At 39.0% G+C, this 22,728-nt stretch overlaps 1 protein-coding gene across 1 annotated transcript in view; it reads left to right on the forward strand.

Moving 5' to 3' along the window:
- The window catches only part of adamtsl5 (ADAMTS like 5), a 66,715-nt gene extending 44,753 nt beyond the window's left edge, over positions 1–21,962 (forward strand). The window contains exons 7-13 of the mRNA XM_041792655.1: positions 2,316–2,439; positions 8,280–8,366; positions 12,209–12,372; positions 13,136–13,346; positions 16,739–16,870; positions 17,303–17,374; positions 20,201–21,962. Coding sequence (XP_041648589.1) covers positions 2,316–2,439; positions 8,280–8,366; positions 12,209–12,372; positions 13,136–13,346; positions 16,739–16,870; positions 17,303–17,374; positions 20,201–20,535 — 1,125 coding nt within the window. The 3' untranslated portion in view covers positions 20,536–21,962. The remainder of the gene's footprint in view (positions 1–2,315; positions 2,440–8,279; positions 8,367–12,208; positions 12,373–13,135; positions 13,347–16,738; positions 16,871–17,302; positions 17,375–20,200) is intronic.
- Positions 21,963–22,728: the final 766 nt, after the last annotated feature.

The raw sequence follows: 22,728 nt of genomic DNA on the forward strand, positions 1-22,728 counted from the left end.
TTTGGCAAATGTAGCTAAAGCTAACTTAGCTATTTAGATGATGTAGATAAATAGCTTCTGTAGCCACTTTATAAGCTTAGCTTTTGCTATGTAAGCTACGTAGCTCCTTTATGTAAAGCTTAATTAGCTTTGGAAACATGAGCTTTACCAACCTAGCCTAAGCTAACTTGGATATGTAGATGGCATAGAAACATAGCTTACATAGTTGTTTTGTGAGTTTAGCTTTAACCACAAAGCACCTAGCTTATCTATAGCTAAATGTGAGCTTTTGCAAATGTAGCTTAAGCTAGCTTTCTTATGTAGATAACGTAGATGTGTAGCTTACGTAGCGGCTTTGTCAGCTAATCTTTAGCTTTATTGGCTACATAGCTATGTTTGCTATGGAGCTATGTAAGCAACACTTACTACGTCAGAATTTTTTATGGAGGATGAGCTTTTCTGATAAGCAGACTGATTACTCAGCTTCATTTAAAGTTTTGTAATATGTATTGCAGGTCAGCTTTTTAACTGTTAACCCTTACCTTAACCCAGAACAGAAGTTTAATCTGATTTTATTTAGTTACTTTAAGCGTGCATTTCTGTTATGAGATATATGGTGTCCCTGATGAGGTCTGTGAGGGTTTGCTGTCAGAGATGAACAGTCTGCAGCCGGATTTTGCGATTTTTTACAGATGTTTATGATTGTTGCATATCCAAAAGTGAAATGTTAAATGTTTGTCACTATCCTGCCCTTTGGTATATATAAGCTGGCTCAACAAATTTTCAGTTTTGTCCAAGGTTAATGCACTGAATCTTATCATTGACTTTCCCCAAAATTCTTGTGTTTTTGCTGGTTTATCTAAGATGGGAGATGTTGCTCTGTCAAAGAGGCTACATCTACCGTGAATCATTGGCTGCGGGCTGAAACTCCTGGCCGTAGTCCTTCACTGCATTACTCCACTTTTTCTTACCTACTTTTTCTGTCTCTAACTAGCTGTTCTATCCAACAGAGTTAAAAGGGACATCTAAAGAAGTCATCTGAAAATATGTGCATTTGCTTGCTGTCCACTTTAATCATCCATCCATCCATTTTCTATACCGCTTATCCCGTTCGTGGCCACAGGGGGGCTGGAGCCTATCCCAGCTGTCATTGGGTGAGAGGCAGGGTTCACCCTGGACTGGTCGCCAGTCAATCAGAGGGCTGACATATAGAGACAGACAACCAGGCACGCTCACACTCACACCTATGGCCAATTTAGAGTCACCAATTAACCTGGTGTGAGGTGGTGGTTGAAGGAAGCCGGAGTACCCGGAGAGAACCCACGCGTGCACGGGGAGAACATGAAAACTCTGCACAGATAGGCCCTGACCGGGAAGCAAACCAGGGACCTTACTGCTGTAAGGCAAAAGCCAAACCCCTGCGCTGCTGTGCAGCCCCACTTTAATCATGTTATAATTAAAAGAAATAAACCTGTAAGAGAAACACACAAGACAACACAGACCAGTGAGGTGAAATATAACAGAACAGCAGGGACAGGGCTTTTTTTGGGGTGACTGTGGCTCGGTAGGTAGAATCAGTCATCAATTCCCAGCATCCTTTTGCAAGACACTTAACCCCAATTTGGTCCCAGTGCTTCATTGGTCATGTGTAAATGTGTACCGCTATGTTAATACTGATGGTCAGATCTCCATAGCAACCTCTGCCATCAGTGTGTGAATAGTTGGTTGTGACTGAAAGGTTTGTGTATTTTTCTGAAAATGTTCTGCACTTCTTTGACACAGTTCTTTGCAGAATGATGTTGCAAATTCACCTCAATTGTGGCAAGATGTCTTCCAGCTGTTTTTCATTTGTATCACTTACTTTTCCAGCCTTTTGTTGCCCTGTCCCTACTTTTTTGAGATTTGTAGTTGCCATCAGATTCAAAAGGAGCTATTGTAAAATATCTTCAGTTTCCACATCTGATTTGTTGTTTATGTTCTATTGTGAATTAACTATGGGTTTGTGAGATCAGTGTGTTCTTTTATATTTAATTTTTACACAGTGCCCCAACTTTTTTGGAATTGGGGTTGTAAACAAATTGATCTCTTAAATGCATGTTTAGCTCAGTTTAAAGGGCGATCACAGTTCTCATCAAACTAGCTGCATGTTTAACTCCCCATCCCTACTTTCTCTCCCATTGTTATTGAGGCATAAATAAATAAATAAATAATCAATCAGAAACAGTACCCAATAAAAAAGTTTGTATCTTATAACCCATTGGTTTTGCCTTGTAATACAACCTCAGATGAAAGTGCTGTTTTCTAAATACCATCTTTTTATTTGTTTATGTGCACAGAAGCCCGGTTGTGACTCCATCTTGGGTTCGAAGCAGCAGGAGGACGCCTGCATGGTGTGTGGAGGACAAAACACCACCTGTCTGCACCACAAGAGCGTGTACCAGAGCAACGGGCTGGAAGCAGGTAGGATACACACAAACACACACATATCATATAATCTCCACAAGGAATCAATTGGTGCAGTTTCAGTCCAACACGATCCAGGTTTAAATCCTTCTCTGTGGTTTCTCTCCAAAGTGTTATTAGTCAGTCCGATTTCGTAAAGAGCTTATTGTTCTCTGATTGACTGAATGTTCGCCATGGTAACAGTTTTAGTAAACAAACCTGCTGGCTGTCAGCCAGGAACAAATTCAGCAAACAACAGGTCCTCTAAAATTACTGTTGTTAAGATTTCAGGAAGGAGGAGGAAGAACGGCGAGTTCTTTAGGCTCCAAATGACACTCTGGCTCAATGCCACAACAACATTTCCCTCCTTTATTAATACCTGCAGTTCAGAGGCTAACACTCACTCTGACTGTTCACTGCAAACACATCAGGAGGAGGGCCCAATCTGCAGAGGTTTCTCAAAGGGAATACATTAAAACAAAAAAAATCAGCAACTGTATGGACATACAAAGAAAAGGACAGAGGCCTGACAGCCTTAGAATATATGAGAGTGTTGGAAATGTTATGGACAAAAATCTATATTGCTTCTGCCACTCCTCTCACTGTTTTTACATACGCAATTCCTATTTAGTAAATAAGTAATAAGTGGTAATTATCCAGGAATTTCCAAGAATTAAGTGGAATAACCTAGTGTTGATTGGCATTTACCAAGTAGTAACTCTGTTATATTAAGGCAGTGTTTACCCAGTGTTACGACCCAGCTCGTAAGGCCTTAGGGAGGTAACATAAAAACCAGATTGTGTGGTTTATCAAAAGTTATTTATTAACAAAGAAGTAAAAATGTTTACAAATCAAAAGGTGAGGAAAATTACAACAGAGAGGGCATGTGGGTGCTGATTACATAAATTACAAACTAGAGCAAGAGAGAGTCTAACTAGAGTTTTAAGTGCTACCTTACCTTAGTGGTACAAAATGAACAGGACTCCTAGCTACCTACTCTCCCTAACCAAACCAAAATACAAGTGAAACAGCACCCCTAAACCTAGTGAATCTAACAAAGCTAAAGCACTAAAGTGAATGTGTGTGTGCACGCTCCTAAAGGTAACTAAATCCCTAGCCCAGCCGACATAAACCCGAGTGCCTCTTAACAATAAATATTAAGTTAAATAAACTGGAAGTTCTGTCAGAACAATATCACAAAAACTAGGAGGGTAAGAAGTTTAGCTTATCGAACCTGACAGCACACACACAAGCTACGAAAACATTCAACCTTACCTCTAAGTAAGGAATCACTTGTTGCTCCGGGAATCCTTTAACAGATATATCCTGGACGAGCCCCCATTTATGTTACCTCCCTAACCCCTTATGAGCTGGGTCATAACCCCCAGTAATAATGTATTTAATACCAAATAATTCCTGGTAATATTGTGGTAATTCTCTGGTAATTAGGTGGAATTTTACCCTAACCCTAACCCTCATTATATTGTGGCAAATCTCTGGTATTTAGAAAGTATTTTACAATGTAATTTTTTAGAAATAAAATTCTAATTATCTATTTGAGCTGCCTGATATTTCCCAAGTAATTTCTTTTTTTCTAACTGAGTCCTTCCTGAATAATTTTGAAGTAATTTTTAGTGTTAGAGTGAGATGTTAGGGTTACAATTAGGTTATGTGGAGAATTGCCACAATATTACCAGACATTACTTGATAATTAATATATATATTTAATATTACCATATTAAAGACATATTACTTGTTGAAATGCCAACTTGAGACATGATAAGATAATTATTGTTTATTACTATAAAATTACAGGGTATTTATGGCCCACTGAAATAAAGTTTTATGCATTTGATAAATTTAATTTAAATCTATTTAAAACTACAGGTTATGATGGAGTTGTGATGTGATTTAAGAGCTGGCACCCATCTGAGATGAATTCCTTTTCTTCACTTTTGTTGTTTAATAGCCTAAAAGGAAAATGGTACTAACTTTAGACCTTTTGAGAGCCATGAGACTGGCTGTTATTACTGAGCAGAGACAAACAATTTGGATGTCTAAAAATAGCTTATTTCCTGTTATCTTAGAAAATACATAATTTTGAATTTATCTGTAAACTGCTTTGACAATGCAAAGCTGTTTCGAAGCTCGCTGAATTGAAATTAGAGGAAGTTGGAGTCAAACAGAATACATCAGAATGAAGGCAGAACAGCTCAAAATCAAAACTTAAGTTCTTAATAAAAGATTTCTGTTTTAACATTTTTGTAGAAATAAAAAGACAAAAAAAAGCATTAAGTATGTTTTAATTTAGCTCATGTCACAGTTTCAATAGTTTGATCAGTATTTGTGCTCCAATAACTGACATGACCTTGCTAGATTGTTTTAAAGATTTGTTTTTGGTGTGTATGCCTTCATTCAGACAGGACAGCAGCGTCAGAAACAGTGGAGAGCAGTTGGAGAATACAATTCAGGAAAGGAGCCACAGGCTGGACAGTTCAACAAGAGCCTCTGTACATGGCATGCATATTATAACCTCTAAGCTACTGGTGTCCCATTAGTTATAGTTTTATGAAGACGTAAGTGGTTTTTGGGATAACCAGTAGTCTTTGGTCAGGCCAGAAAAAAAACAGGAGTCTGAATCCTCCAACAAAAGCAGACTCTGTGCATCTCTGAGGATTCTTTATATCAAAGACCGCAAAGAGTTAAAAAATTTTAACTGAGATGATCCTGGAGCTCTCTGGCTTTCTGACAGTAAACATAAGAAATAATCAGTCAAATGCTGAAATTTGAAGAAAATGATGGAAGCTCAAACACCACAGACTCACAGAGAGCAAGCACAGACACCTATGAGTCTTCTCCTCTCAGCTCCAAGCCTTGGCAGCAAAGTGTCGGCCATTAAAGCTCCAATTGAACAGGAAGCGAACAGACCGATAAAGCTGCTTTGTTTGGGCGAATGGTCAACCTTGGGAGGTTTTCTCTCCTCCTGCAGCTGCTTTTCAAAACGCAGCAGGGTCTGATGGAGCAGCTATGTGAACTCGCTCCTCATGAGGTCAGATGCTGCTGGCCTTGAACGCATCGCTGTGACTTTGACATTTCCCCTGTCACTGCGTCTTAATGAAGCTAATGAAGCAGATGAAGTCTGTGCATAGTTAGTCTTTAGAGCGGGTAATCAGGGGCAACCACAGCTCTTCAGACGCCGTTAGAGATGGAGTTCATCCCCCGGACACTTTTCACCAATGAACAGCAGGAGAGGAACGCAGCCGCCACGGCCTTGTTTTGTTTTCACTCAGAAGTGAAGTATGGCTCTGTAATGACTGCCTTTGGTTTCAGCTCCTTCATGAATTATCCCTTCATTCCCTCATAAACTGATCCTATAAATCAGTAATCAAAGTTAATCATTACTGACTTCAAAGATACTGATCGTTTTATAATTACACACTATAAATACTCAAACTGTGCATGACAATGCTGAGCAATATCTGCTGTTTATTTGTGGGTTATTGATTACATACTCTATAAAAAGTATTCATCCCATTGGTTGTTTTACCCTTTTACTGATTTTATAAACCAATCATGGTCCGTATGATTTGTATTCTTTTTTTAACAATAAAACTCTTTAATGTCAAAGTAAAAACAGATGTCTAAAAAATAATGTCAATGAAATTAAAATATGTAATGTAAAATAAGTGACTACATTAATATTTACCCCTTCAAGTCAGTATTTAGTAGAGTCACCTTTGGCTGTAATCTCAGCACTGAGTCCGTATGGATAGGTCTCAATCAGGCTTATACATCTGGACACTGCAATTTTACTTCGCTCTTTTTTAGAAACTGCTCAAGCTCTGCTTGGTTGCACAGGAATTGGGCATGGACAGCTCTTTTTTTTTTTTTTTTTAAGTCCAGCCACAAATTCTCTATTGGATTGAGGTCTGGGCTTTGACTCGGCCACTCCAGAATGTGATATTTTAGTTGTTTTTTTTTTGTTTGTTTGTTTTTTTTATCAATCAAAAAAAATCTAAATTCTGTTTTCACTTTGTCATGATGGGGTACTGAGTGTAGATCAATTAGAGAAAAAATGAACTAAACAACAGACGCATTAGGCTGCAACACAACAAGATTTGAAAAAGTGAAGCGGGTATGACCGCTTTCTGAATGCACTGTTTTATAATACTGACTTTTAAATTACTAATTGTAATGAGTGCTGCACTTCTACACCAATGTGGTCTAAAAGCTATAACTAAGAGTTAGGAGACAGCTTTACAGTCTCTTCTGTCAAACAGTGTTTAATATTGTTATACCTGAAGATTTACTCAGGACTGCATGTACAAAATGACTCATCGATGTCCAGTGGTCCCAGGTCAACGTGGCAGCATTTATATTTTCCATGAGTTCATGTTTAGTTGCCTTCTCTGTGTAAGTAGCCCAGTTAAATTTAACCATAACCATAAGCTAAGAGATTATCTAACAGCTCTACTTGGTAAAATGAAAGTTGGTGGTACTACCACAACACTAGCTTAAGTAAGATGCTCAAAATAGCGTGCGACTACTGCATTTTAAAGATTTGATGTGTTAATTTTAGATCTAAATCTCATCGTAATTACACTGACAGCCCCAACTTGTGTATTTCTATTTGTTATGAATTCTCCGGGTGTCTGTGGTGCAGACAACAGTGAAGGTCATCCATTCACCGGAGAATCAGATCTTTCGGTCTGCATGTGGAAATCCACTTGAGCCAAAACAGAAGAACCCCAAATAGCTCCAGAAGGCTGCACCATCTGTGAATGCGTGTCTCTCTGTGTGAATGAGTTTCAGATTAGATCCTGATGAGCAGGTTGGCTCCTTTCTCAGCAGCCTCTGCCATCAGTGTCTGCGTGTTTGTGGGGATGTTGGCATGCAGAGCAGGGGGCTACAAGTTATCAGATGATGGGTTAAATGCAGACTCTTGACTCTTTTCCACCACTCTTATATCGTCAGCGGGAATCACAGTCATTATAGAGGTATCTGGGCCTATCATTGGAGCCAAATCCAGGTCCATATGGATGCAGCAAAGGGCAGATATGCGCACCTCTAGTTTCAGCCCACATCAAGTCAGACCTTCAGACACATTCACTGCACTCAGGTGATCCCAATTTCCCTTTTAGGTCAGTCACTTAAAAGGAGTGAATATTTATGCAATCATTTGTTTTACATTACATGTTTTTATTTATTTGACATTACTTCGTAAAAATTCACTTTGACGTTAAAGAGGTTTTTTGGTCAAAAAAATCGCAATTATATTGACCCTGATTGACTTCTAAGATAAATAAAAGGGTAAAATGAATACTTTTACAGGCATCGTAGGTTGGACACCCGTGCCTTTATACAGTCTGTGATTATGAGTGAGGCTTCCTCTCTTCAGAGCTCCTCTACAGGAACAGAACATGACACAGCTGTCTATGACAGGCCGTGTACTCCCACAAATGTAGCGTTAAATAAATGGAGATGATGGAGCACCTCTTTAACAACAAAGAGTGGATATTTATATCTGCGTACATGACTTCTTAGTCTGTTTCTCTTTAAACGACCTCAGGTCACATCTGAGTTATTTAGTCTTAACAAAAGAGATAAATCTGCTTTCCTCTTCAGATTATCTCTTCAGATCTATAAGCAGTTTAATGGGTTTTTTACTAGCTCGATGTTCATTTTAATTTAGATTAATAACAAATCTAAAATTTGACTTTAAGAGCCCTATTTGGGTTTTTTCTCTTGTCTTGTTGTAAAACTTTATTTGATGCAGCGTGTGTGTCCCAGGTTCCTTTCATGATGTGGATCAGTTAAAACAAGGAAGCTAACCTTCAGCTGTGTTTATTGTTCACCAGCTGGACCTTTTGGATACAACGAAGTGGCCATGATCCCGGCTGGAGCCACTCACATCCGAGTCACAGACAACAGCCGGAGCTATCTGGGTAAGGTTCAGATTCATCATGCATTTGTCTCAGTCCAACAGTCACTGTTCATCATTGGATCCATAGCTGCAGAGATAAACAGATATTTTTGACTCCTAAGATGCATGGATGCACATTTGAGGACATCACATGTTGAATGTGCTACAACATAGTGACAAATTCTGATACATTTCCAGAATGTCCATTCAAGGTGAAGTCATTTACTTGAAATATTGGGAGAATTTGCTTGGAAATTTCATAGTATTTAAAAAGAAAATTTTGGGATACGTTTGTATATTTTGAAGGGTTTCACTGGAAGGTTTACGACAGTGCTTCCCAAAGCATGGGCCGAGCCCCAGGTGAACTGTTGGCTGGCTGCGAGAGTAAATACAAATTGTAGGAAAATGAATGATTATTTTAATTAACATAAAGTGCTTGATTACATGTTGTTATCTGAAGTCTCAGAGCCAGAAAAGTATAAGCAGAAGATTGAACCATTTTATCATTTATTTTGTCTGATCTATGTAACAGGTGTCACAGTTCAGCTGGTGCTGGATTAATATATGACACTCTGTTAAACATTTCAAAATGCCCCTCAATTTCCAGTTTTGAGAATTCTTCAGAGACCTTAGTGCTAAAACTTCAATGCTGAGCCAAAACATATGTTTACAGTGAGAAATATGAGAAAATTGAATTTAAGTGACTTTGCAGATGCCGGATTTAAACAAAATAAATGAAAGTGGTTCAGTGAATGCACTCTGGGACCCCACAATCAATTTCTGAGTAATGTTGGTGCATCTAAGAGCGGAGTATTTGCATCAAAATTCCTTAGTTATGAAATAAATATATGAAAAACAGAAGTCAAGTATCATTATTGTACAAGGGTCCTGGTGGGCCACAGATGATTTACGGGTCTCAAATTGGGCCGCAGCATATTGAAGTTTGGGAATACCTGGTTTAGGGGAAATTTGCTTTAAAAAATGTTGCCATTTTCATGAAAATGCAGGAAATTTATCCTTATTTTTTGGGGAATTTGATTGGGACTTTGGGGGATATAGTAATTTAAAATTTTCAAAAACTTTCATGGAGATTTCATGGAATTTGTTTTGATGTTGGGGTGGAATTTCCTGTCATTTTCATGGAGTTTAGGAAAATGTTTCTAGTCAGATTTGACATTAAATTTGGAGGGGGAATTTTCCTTAAATTAAGGGAAATTTCTTGAAAACTTTCAGGATTTTAAATAGGATTTTTGGGGATGTTTTTAGTGGAATGTTTAGGCTTCATGATAAAGTTTCACTGAGACATTTGAGGAATATTTGAAGAAATTTGGGCTTACTTTTTATCGAATATTTTAAAATATGTTTAATAATTTTCCCAGAAATTGTAGGTGTTTTTATTTTTTTATTGTATTTTCAGGAAATTTGTAACTTTACTGGAAATTTTGTTGCCTTAATAGTTCCTTGTGGTTCATCATCAAATTGACTCCATCCTTACATCACTAAATGACAGACTGAAGACCTCCAACAACTCACCAACTAGTTGAGCAAACATCTAAAATCAACCCAGTGTTTTTTGTTTTGCAGAAACACCTTCAGGAGATTTGCAGACGTCATTTTTGATCAAAACTACTTCCTGTTCAAAGACCAGGCTGAGCTTTTGACTTATCAGGTCCTTCTAATCCCAAATAAGTGGAAGAAACTAAAAATGTATTCCAAATCAAAGCTCAGGTCTCAGGAGGTTAAACCTGCTATCACATCCTCCCCCCAGAGACAGGAGGGGTCTCTGTGGTCCCATCCGGTCTGTGGACCTGCTGTGTATTTACCAGGCAACATAATAACCAAGGGCATCTATTCTCATCCCAGTTCATGAGATCAAAATAAAACAGCACCCTGAAATGGGCCACGCTGTGGTCTTGAAAGGGGAGCTCGTAAAGCCGCTGGGGCGAGGCAGGTGAAGGTACTTCTTGTTTCCATTTCATGTCATGGAAAATCTGGCTGAGAGCTCTGAGGAGAGACAGCTGCCTTATATAGCCAGCTGGAATATTTCTGTTTCAGAAAGCCGGGCTTTACCTCAACATGACCCACAGAGAAGGAGGGCTAATTGTCGGGATTTTATAGAGCCGAGAGCCGCTGAAACGGCATCAAATGCAGAACTGTATATCTGGAAGAATGCACCCATCACAAATGCTCTAGAAAATACCCACAAACTACCTCAGTTGTGCACTGGCTATGCTTAAGTGTGTGTTCGTTCAATTTAAGCCGCAATCACATAATTTCAACCACAATTGGTGTTGTTTTGTCACATTGACTCTAAAAAGTCTCTACACCACTGTCAAAATGACACATTTTTGTCATGTAAATAAATAATGCTGAGATTTATCATTTCACAATTTTTCCACCTTTAAGTGTCACAGATATGCAATTCAATTTAAAAAACTATCAAAATCTTTTAGGAGGAATTAATGAAAAAGGAAAAAGTGGTTGCATGAATATGCACACAGGACCAATGCTTTGTTAAAGCACCATTATCCTTATCACAACATTTATTCATCCTGTGCATGAGTCCATGCAAAAACCTCTACAGGTCAGCCCAGCAGGTCTAGACTCTGGCTGGGCCATGTGCTACGGTCCATTGTTACATTAAAGGTGACATTTGTCTTAATCTCCAGCTTTCCAGCAGATTTCCAAAGTTTTTGTGCTTAAATTAACTGGTATTTTTAACCTTTCATAACTCCTGCCACCTCATGAATGCAAAGATGGAAAATAGCCTAAAATTTTGCAATTATGCCTCAATTTTACATCACAAAAATGGGAATATTTAACCCAGGTGTATAGACTTTTTAGGACCAATGGAAACATGACGTTTGCATTTTGGGTGGTAAAAAACAGCATGTTTTTAGCCAATGTAGCCAAGCTAGCTTTAACAACATGAGCTTTAGCAAACACAGCTAAAGCTAACTTAGCAATGAGAATGTAATTCTGTATCTTATAGTCACTTTGTGAACTTAGCTTAAGCTACATTTAAGATACATTACCTATGTAATTTACAGAGCTACATAAGCTACACTAGCGTGTTGAATGTTTTCATGGAGGATGAGCTTTTTTTCCTGTAAGCAGACTGTTTACTCGGCTTTATTAAATGTGTTGTCATTGGATTTATCAGGTTAAGTTTTTAACTTCTAACTTTTGGTATCCTAACCTTTACCCTAACCCTCAGCCTAACCCCAAACAGAAGTTTAATCTGATTTTATTTTAAAATTTAAGCACTGATTTTGAAACAGACGATGTCAGAAGAATGGTCTGTGAGAGTGGCCATCAGAGATGTACAGTCTGCAGCCAGACCCCTCTCAGTGTATGTTGACGTTCTCTGATGATAACTGCAGCTACAGTTCCACTTAAGCTTTAAAGTACTGAACTTTCTTCTGTCCCCATTCATTCCTAATGATTGTCCCCCACTTTCTGACTCCTAATAGACATTTGCATGTCATCAGAATCATGTAACTGCACAGAACCATTGTGATATCTTCTGGCTACTATCATGTCCTCCATAATAGATTTTTAAAATTTTGTTTCCCTCTAAAACTGTCGCCTATGCTTTAACTTTATGGTCCCAGCCAGCATGTCCCAACCTGACTGGGACTGTCCAGTTTGAAGCTCAGTGTCTCATGTCACAATTGAATATTTAGAAAACACCATATCCTGGTTTTTGATAAACTAGCCCAGCTCATCATCTGCTAGGCTGACTGTCATAATGAAAAGAAAGTTTACTAAAGAGCTCCAAGAGACGTAGATCCCTTTTAAATGTTCTAGAAAATAAACATGCTGCAAACTGCACACATTTAAAGTGTCCTTTCCTTCTTCCAGCCCTCCAGAATGGTCGCTCTCAGTTCGTCATTAATGGTAACTGGAAGATCAGCATTCCAGGAGAATACAGCGTAGCGGGAACGAAGCTGCTATACAGACGCTCTGCAGACACTTGGGAGAGCTTTGAGGTACCTGGGCCGACTAAGGAGGACCTCCATCTGATGGTGAGAACTACAGGACTCTGGGAACTCACACCTCATAGCTTTAGTAAATTTGAACTCTGTTGCCTTTATTCAGATTGGAGTCAGGAATTGTAGGGAGAGAGTAGGACAACAGCAGCACCATAAGGCTACTGGTGCACCCTGACTGATCTGAATTGTGACCTCTCTCAGACAGAAAACACAGAAACACTAATCCTTCTCTCACAAATTATACCACATTAAGTTGTAATAAAGATTTTGAGTTTGTAGTCAAGCTGATAGAAGCATCAGGTTTTCCTAAATAATTGATTACATCCATTCAGGCTCTGCAGGTAATTTACAAACTTGGCTTTGCTACCAAACAGCTGTGAATGATTTCTCCCCCTGAGACTGTTAGAAACAGAGTGGGCTGTTGGAAGCTGTGTGATTCCTATTGGTTGCAAGCTTCTCCTAAACACCGTCAACTATTCATGTCCTCTGAGGAGTCCTAGAGCACTCATGGTTTCTTTATAGCAGACTACTGCTACGAGTAATTAGGGATGCATAGTATTACCTGCATGTAAATTGAAAAAAGAGAAGGGAGTCTGAATACTTTCTGGATGCACTGTATATAACGTGGCCTACAGACTGATGCAGGTGTCTGTGTGTGTGGGGAAGGCTGCTCAGGACAGCTGCAAAATCTGTTATTCCACCAGGACTAGCTTCCACAATGTCACGTACATGGTGCCCCATTTAAGATTTAAAACCTCCCTGCCTAGTCTAGAAGCTTCCAACTCTTTGTTTGCAGGTGCTGGCCACAGACAGAAACACCGGGATCGAGTACGAGTACTGGCTGCCTCCGGACCAGTATGCTCTGTACCATGGGAGGAGGAGTCCGCTACGTCAGGCTCACCACACGGCCAACTACCTCCCTTGGGATCAACCACCCACTGCAACCACCCCCACACCCACTACAACCAGCACCCGACCCCCTGTTGTCAGCACCTGGCCACCCTGGTGTAAGTCCTGCTTCCAGCTGCATAGATCACACATTTTTAGTTTACTTTTAGAGGCCCGTAGGACGAAGGCTACCTGAACATCCACACCTCTGCCCTAAGTTCTTTGAAGTGCATATTGATTAAAAGTGAACTTGTACCCTGTTTTTACACCCATTTTGGGTGTTGGGAGACCAAGCAGTAATCCTAAATGTTTTCTGTGGATGCCAGTAGTTTGATATACTGTAGCCTACTGGTTCAGCTACAGTCTTCAGCTACATTAATACCTTTATTTTTTTAAATCTGTCTTTTAAGGTGTAGACAAAGTCTCTGATGTGGCTAAAAACCCTCTCCTTTGTGGATTTCTCTACACCAAGTCTCTAGCTTTTCAATATCCTTTCTAAAGAATACACTCCTGTTAAAAGCTTTTAGAAATGTCCGACATGTGTGTATTTTTTTTTTTTTTTTTTTTTAACTGTTGATTTTATCCATTTTATTGCCACAACCCCATCTGTGCTCTTGGCTTTCATTTCTCATCTTTTGTGTCTTGTCTGGTTTTATTTATTTCTTTAACTGCAGCATTATTTAATTTTTTGTTTTAGGTGCCACAGATAAAACTATTATTGTTATTTGGATAATGACAGAGCACCCTCTAGGCATGGGTTCACTTTGTGATGAAAGATCCTCAATTTCAGGGTGACTGACTTCAGTTAGACAGAAATATTTAGGCAGGACTTGTAGTGGGTTCATTTTAATGAAAATGTTGGCCTTCAGTCTGCAGCAGCTCTCATATTGTAACATTTAATGGAATCAGAAATTATGGTTAATTCTTTGGTATGCATCTGAATGAAGCGCTGTGTGAGTGGTAAGTACAGGGGCCTGGAGGTGCAATACAGAATAATAAAGTCTGAAGCACTATTAAAAACCTGGAAATAATTACATTAACCCAAACAGTTTAAAATTTCATGAAAAAAATAAAATAAGCAAAAAACGTTCACAAATGACAAAACTAACATACATTTTACAAAACAGAAAAAGTATAATACAAAATGACAAAGTATGTAGCACTTTCACAAAACCTGAAACAAATTTGCAAAGTCTGATACTAAATTACAAAATCTGAAAAACCTTTACTAAACTTAATACAACATTACAAATTTTGAAATGCTTTTACAAAACTTGAAACAAATATACTAAGTCTGAGACAAATTTAAAAAGTCTGAAACACTTTTACAAAACTTGAAACTACATTACAAAGTCTGAAAAACTTTGCAAAACTTGAAACAACATTATGAAGTCTGAAAAACTTGAAACAAATGTACAAAGTCTGATACTTAATTATAAATTCTGAAAAACTTTTACACAACTTAAACAAATGTACAAAGTCTGATACAAATTTACAAAGTCTGAAACACTTTTTTGAAAACTTGAAATTTTGTTCACCTTTGGCATTTGGTACATCATCTTTGCATAAGAAACTGTTGTTTATAAATTTGTTTCAGAATTGAAAAATAGTTCTACAACTTAGAAATTTGTCTCAGCTCATGTGGAAGTGTTTTGTTTATTTGTTTTGTAAAATGTAAACTTAAAATTATAATGATTTTTTTCATTTTAAATTTGTTTCATGAAATGTAAAAATGTTTCTCTTAAAAGTGTTTCAGATTTTGTAATTTTGTATCAGACCCTTCAATTTGCAAAGTTTAGTATAAGTGTTTTTCACTTTAATTTTGTGTCTGATGTTTTTTTAAACTTGATTTGCATCATTTGTTTCAAGTTTTGTAAAAGTGTTTTAGACTGTAATTTTGTATTGCACTTCCAGGCCACCCTAGTAGGTGAGGCAGGAAATCAATTTCATTTTGGGTTTCATAAAAACAAGATAATCAAGATTAAATGATTACTGTGCTACATGCTAAGAATGTGTGCGAGGAGTAGGCTTAATGGTCAAAGTCAGATCTGAAGTCCTCTGTAGTCAGCACCAGAATAACTAGATAGTTATCCCATACATCCATTAATTATCTGAACTCCTTATTCCGTTTAAATGTTCCTGTTACGATTAAATGTGGACCAATCAGGGTCTGTACACCGATTGAGTCTCAGTATAAGTGGCACTACATGGGTTAACTTTCAGTTTAAAGAATTAAATCTGCATGTTGACCTGCATGCTGAAGCAGATGGATGTAACTGTTGTATCTCTGATGATAAACCTGCAGTACACATGTGCTGAATCTCTCTTTAAACATATTCACATGAGAATCTGCTCATTGCCTGCAGTCCTGTACCTTCTGTTGGAGTCCGTCCAAAGCTGTAATAATTCTCAGCAGCCTCTGTGGAAACGTTTCCAGCTGATGGATTTGAGCAAATCAGAGTTGTGTTGTTGCCGTCTTCCAGAAACAGTGATGCAGATGATTGTTTGCTAGGAAAGATGGTGAACTGTCCAGCCAGTCTCTTAACTTTAGTCAGGAATTTTTTAATTTGACTCCAGCATAATGAAATCCTTACAGGGATTTTTCTCACATCTTTCTTTGGCTTTTTATTCAAAATATTTGTTTCTTCTGATGCCACATCATGTGAAACTGGACTGTTTGCTCACCACAGGCATTTTTAGAGGGGTCTGTTGTTTTTATTACTATGACTGAACTATCTAGAGAGAACTCCTCTTTTTTCCTGATTTATTGTGTAACATGCTGAGGAGTCGTGGTTTCCTTTGTTTAATTTTCATGAACATGATCCAAGTTAATTTTTTGACATGTTCTAACATGGTATTTTATTGTTCTCTTTATAAATATTAATTTGAGTCCCTTTTAGATCCAAAAATTGATCAGTATGATTTAAGAACCTTCTACAAATTTTTGCTGTCTTCTATTTAATTTGTATTTATTGTGTCTATGTTTCTGAATAGGAATGTCATTTACACTCAGGCTGCTCCAAAAAAGCTGCCAGTGGGATAAACATAATTATTTCATGAGAAGAATACTTTATGATCCAGTAAAGTTTCTCTGGTCTGATGAACCAAGATTGAGCTGTTATGCCTCAGTTCTGAACATTATGTTTATGGAGGAAACCGGGTACCGCTCATTGGCTGCTCAATACCAACCCAGCAGTGAAGCATGGTGGCAGCATCATGCTGTGGGGGTGTTTTTCAGCAGCAGGGACATGAAAGCTAGCTTTGCTTTAATGCAGAGTTTTTTGCTATCTCCAATTCTGTTTTCACTTTGTGGGTTATTGAGTGTAGATTAATTGGAGGCATAATTGATTCAAATGACTGTAGTGTTAGGCTGAAACATAAGGAAATGAAAAAGTGAAGGGTGTCTGAATACTTTCTGATGCACTTTATATACCAAAATTATTAAATGAATGAAGTTGTAACCAGCTGTTTACATTCTCATTGACTCCGGGTCTGTGATTATATTTACCAGATATCAGGCCTGTGAAGCCTCCACGCAGATCTCCTCATCACAGCCGGCACCCACGGCCTCATCAGCCCGTCCTGCCTCGCCTGGAGCGCGAGGATAACCACAGAAACCTGCTTCCTCAGCCCTCACCTGGAAGTATGTTCAACATTTTAACCCCATCAAACCTCTAACATTCAGATAACTAGGGGCCGAACAAACCGTTAGGTGTAATTTCACTGGTTATCTTATGGCTTGTTTACTTGTTCAACAAGGTCAACAGGAGGGCATTCTTATGTCAATGAACTGGTTTTCCCCAATGCTCATATACTGGGGCAAGGACAGTAGTTCAGTTGATATATTAAAAAATATTTTCAATTTATGTGCCTTTTTTTATTTGGATAACTTCTCGAATTTTGCAACTTTGCAGCAGAAATAAAATGGCACAAAAGTCGAGAAATGATGCTGTGTTTCCCATTTTTGATCTGAAGAAAGATTAATTTTTGGAGGGCTGATTAAAGCCGTCTTGTTTTATGAAGAAAGCCAGAATGTATAATGTGTGATCGTGTTTCTGTTCTTTTTCCTGGACAGAGCATTGTGGAAAATGTCCACGAGTTAAAGGACGGAGGGAGCGTCAGAGACAGTACTGCCAGAAAGACTTTGGTGAGTCTGAAACTTTTGTAGCCTGGCTGATTTTAATACTGTAGCATAAAGCCTGCTTTATGCTTCTGCACTGAGTCTAGGATGTAGCTGCACTGTCATGAGCACTTCATACTTGTGCTTTACTCTGAAATACTACCCTCAATTGCTACTCAGCAGTCTAATCTTGATAACTGTCCCACTGCCACATTTTCTGCTTGTTTTCGTATAGAAACCATGGGGACAAAAACAGAGCATATTATAAGGGAGTTAGAACTGATAAATACTGATCAGCAGCTGATTATACTGCAGTTGTTATAAAGAAGGAGTGAGAGAAGACAACAGAAAAGATGGAAAGTACAGTAGCTGGATCAGCCGAGGCAGAAGACAGGGGGAATTTATACACTCCCAGCCAGCATGTCCATGTGGGCCCAATAGGGGTCATATGCTGGCTGCAGATGTGGATCTCATGTGGGTTCCATGGTGGCCCCAACTGTGATTGCCCATTTAAATGACCTGAAATGGGGTCTTAAAAATTTAAACTTCCATTTATACTTAACTCATTTCATACAAACGTTAAACGTTAACGTTGAGCAAATCCTGAACCTCAGACAATGTCATCAGTGTCTCACCTGTAGGAGTGTAACGGTACAGAAAAATTTTGGTTCACTACGTACCTCAGTTTTGAAGTCACGGTTCGGCACGTTTTCAGTACAGTGATTGAAGCAGATCAATAAAATTTAATTTAAATTTTTTAATTAAATTGTATTAAAATAAATAGGCTGAATAAATTACATTTAAATTATAAATAATGCCGCGACCTCCCTCTAAAAGTTCTTCAATGATTAAAAATATTGAAAAATGAATACATTTTTGAATGACTAGGTTATTTTCATTGATATATTGACATATTTATTCCCATTCTTTAAACCCTGAAATTCCCAGCTAACTTGAACGCATCATCACACAAACACAAGTTAGCTTGTTAAGTATGCAAATTAGCGTCTATCCTGCTGATTTCAAAACGGACTTCAGCACTGGACAACTTTTTTAACCAATGGGACCTACTACAAATTTTGGAAGAACTTTTCACAGCCCATCTTGGAGGATAAAGAGGTTAAAACTGAGGATAACTTTACCTGTGACACAGCTGCAGAGTCCCTCTCTCAGTCCTCCGAGGCTGATAGTTGATGGTAAAGTTAATATGATTCACAGCGCCAGAGCATCATTGCTATAGGGGTGATTTAAATGAGGCCAGCGGCTCTTTCAACTCCACATGCACCATCACTCGTCTTCGTTTGGTTTTGTAACTGCTCCTTCTTCTGTAATGACGGTTTCTGGCAGTTTTTAAGCTCATTGCCGCCACCTGGATTGAAGTGAGAACTCAACTTGTGTTTTCAATACTCACTCAGACATAGTCGTCGTATTACTGTGTGCACTGAACTGTGACGGCCGTAACCTGACGGTACGGGACGAATACAAATACTGTTTCACCCCTACTCAACTGGGCTAAGGAGAAAAAGAACTGGAATGTTACTCAGTGATCCAAAGTCCTGTTTTCAGATAAAAATGAATTTGGAATTTCATTTGGAAATCACAGACTCAGAGTCTGGAGGAGGATCAGAGAGGTACAGAATCCAAGGTGCTTGAAGTCAAGTGTTTCCAGTTTCCACAGTCAGTGATGGTTTAGGGTGCTCTGTCATTAGTGGATTTTGGTCTGCTGGTCTTTATCCAGAGTCAACGCTGTCAGCTGTCTACCAGGAGATTTTAGAGACCTTCATGCTTCCATCTGCTGAGAAGCTTTACGGAGATTCTGGTTTCCTTTTACAGCAGGACTTGGCACCGGCCCACAGTGAAGCTAAAACTACCAGAAACTGGTTTGCTGACCGTGGTGTTACTGTGTTTGATTGGCCAGCCAACTGGTCTGGACACCAGATTAAACAAAGCAGATGGCCGAAGGCTGGTATGAAAGCAACCTGGGCTTCATGACTCCACAGCAGTGCCACGGACTGATTGGCTCCATGCTGTATTGCACTGTTGTAGTCATTTCTGCAAAAGGAGCATTGATCAACTACTGAGTGAATAAGTTATCATAATTTTTCCAGATGGTAGACATTTCTGTTTTATAAACCCTTTTTTTTTCGGGCTAATGTTTTGTGATTTCTAATATATCGTGTTTTTTGTTTTTTTTGTGAGCTGTAAGCTATAATCATCAAGATTAAAGCAAGAGAAGTTTTGAAATATTTTACTTTGTATGAGATGAATCTAGAATATATAGTAGTTTAACTTTATGAATTAAATCACTGAAAAAAAAAGAATTTTATCATGATATTCTAATTTTTTAGCTGCTCCTGCTGCTTTTATGCAGACACAGAACTTTGACCAGTGGTGGCTGGTCAGCAGAGGGAGCCAAAGTGCTGCGTTACCACTCTCCATAGGGAGAATGACAGACCTTATGTTCACTGAGTAGTATAGTAGTTATTTCTTTGAAATATAAATACACATGCATCTTAAATAAAGCAATAAAGATATGTTACAGCTATAGTAAAATATGCGATTTGCAATGACCTTACTGGTCATGTTTTTCCACCTCAAGCACACAGATCTGCAATCTGACCCTTTCACTGTATCATACCTGTATCATTCCATGACCCCAAAACCAAGGTATAAACTGAACCATGACCTCTGTTATGCCCCTAATATTAACTAGAAATAGTTTTGGTTGACATAACCAAACTTCATTAGTTTACCTTTTAATATTTTCTATTGTATGTTTGCTTCAAGCCAGTGAAGCAGCTATCACTGACTCTAAAATGTTTAAATTAGATGTAATGTTCTGTCTCCTGGTAGTTTTCCGCGGTAAGGTCCTGGGGAAACTGTACCGAGGCGAGGAGACGCGCTATGATGTCCAGATCATCCACACGTACAGAAACAGCTACCGCCTGGAGCACCGGGAGTTCCTGTGGGTCCCCAACGTGTGTGACTGCCCCCACCTGGAGGAGGGCCGGCAGTACATCCTGATGGTTCGCCGCCACATTAACTATGAGCACACGCTGAACCGCATCCTACTTGAGGAGAACAGCTACGTTGTGCCATACAGACCCAGAGAGGACGAGCTGCTGCGACCGCTCGAAAGACTCTGCAGCAACCGAGGGCCAAGACAGCGAGCAGACCTGAGGGGCTGAGAGACAAAATATGTGTGGGTCAGAGATTAAAGCTCTCACCAGGGCTTTATCTACCCACAGAGTTTCTTTTCTGATAAATTCCAGTGAGGCAGAACTTCAGAAAATATCTGGATCATGGAAAGACGGTTTCAGCCTCATTTTGAACCAAAAAGACTCGACGTTTATTTAAAAGCCAGAGCAGCTGACTGTACCATAGAGAGCACTTTAGGTGGAGCTCCTGCTCACCTTTAAACACATACCAAAGAGAAGAACATGGACTGAAATGACCTTTTTGTTGTTGATGTTTTTACACTCCTGTAATGTATGTAATTGTGTATTTTTGTGTGTTTGAACTAAAAGGAAAAATCCATCTCAGAACTTCCAGGCAGATATTTCCATCCCATTAAACCCTTCAGCTTACTCTGTCAGATTAACCACAAAGGTTAACGATACAGCTCATCATATCTGTCCAATTAAAGTAAGACAGACATATAAGCATGTAAATACCATGATTTGTGGTAGAAGGAACAGTTCTACAAAACATTCTGCTGCACTGAAGGTTTCCAAGAGCACAGTGGCCTTCACAGTTCTCAAGTGGAAGAAGTTTGGCACAACTAGGACTCTTCCTAGAGTTGGTCTTCTGGCCAAACTGAGCAGTCGGGGGGAGAAGGGCCTTAGTAAGAGAGGTGGCCGAAAAACCTGATGGTCCAGCTCCAGAGATCCTGAGTGGGGATGGGACAATGTTCCAGAAGGACAACTATCACTGCAGCCCTGTGCACTGAGGAGAGGCTTCCATCTAGCCACTCTGCCATAAAGCCCAGATCAGTGGAGTGCAGCAGTGATAATTGTCCCTCCTGAAAGAAAACCATCACTGCAGCCCTCCATGGGTCTGGGCTTTATGGCAAAGTGGCAAGACAGAAGCCTCTCCTCAGTGAAAAAACACATGAAAGCATATTTGGAGTTTGCAAAAAACTCCATGTGAAAACCATTCATACATGACACGTGTTACTGGAGGACACTACTAGTGGATATGCAAGAGTTCAGCTGTTATACTACCTGATGTGAGGGATGTAAACTACAAACATGTAAACACCCAAGGAGGTTACTATGATATTAATTCTGAGATCAGAACCAAAATAATATAAACATCAAAAATCGGTAGTATCATCAGATCAGCTCAGACTGAAGACAGCTGGTCAGAGAACACTGTCTGAACTTGTTTCTACAACGTTGCCCTCCGCTTATAGTCCTGGTGTCTTGGTTTAATTAGTTATCGTGTTAACTGGTGACCTTCGATCTTCGTTACAGCAGCTGATGAAAACAGAAAGAATCTCTCTATTTAGGTTTTCATTTTAACGTCAGTCTGTCCTCACTAGACATGTATTTATTAAAAACTGAAACTTATAACACAGTTGTTTTCACGTACACTTGTTAAAGTGTACGTGAAAACAACTGTGTTTTAAGTTTGAAACACTGATCTTACTTTCATTATTTTACAGGTTTGACAATCTTTAAAAAAGACTTGATCTGTCCCAGCTGGTATGACAGACATGTTCTCTGTGCAGGAATGTAAAGATGTTGAGAATTTTGGACTTAGTTTATTAGGTTGTCTTTAATATTTGCAGCTGTTATAGGTTTTTTTTTGCAGTTACATTGCATAGCAGCGTAGAACTCCAGATCAAAGGCCATGTTTTGTGCTGTTTTACGACTATGCCGAGCATTCAAATTGCAAACATATAAACATTCTTAAGTTTGTGTGTTTAATGACACTTTCAGGCAAAAGAATGCATAAAAAACTCAGAGAGAAACAGCAGCAGAATTGAAAAATTCTCCATCTAAAGCCTGGACGAGCTGTGTTAAGGCGGGTGTACACTGTGTGATTTTCCTGCAATTTAGCCAGGAATTTTGAGTCGCACGACTCACTGTGAAGTCAGGCCGATTTTCAGTAGGATCAGGTGCGTTTGTCGTGCTGTGTACAGGGGGTTACGACAACCGACCATGGCCTGACTACGATCTGAGGACTTGCTCCCGACTGGTCGGGAGGATTTCTGGCATGTTTGAAATTTTGGTTGTACAACTCCAGACACTTCACAGTGAGAGCAAAAACGTGAGCAGAATACACAACTTTGGGTGAATTTTTTCCTTTGTAAACGGTCAGACAACGTCCTAAATTACCATGACAACTGCTGGAATGACTTTCTAATGCACCCCACT

Source organism: Cheilinus undulatus, linkage group 1, assembly GCF_018320785.1.
Source record: "Cheilinus undulatus linkage group 1, ASM1832078v1, whole genome shotgun sequence".
NCBI lineage: Eukaryota > Metazoa > Chordata > Actinopteri > Labriformes > Labridae > Cheilinus > Cheilinus undulatus.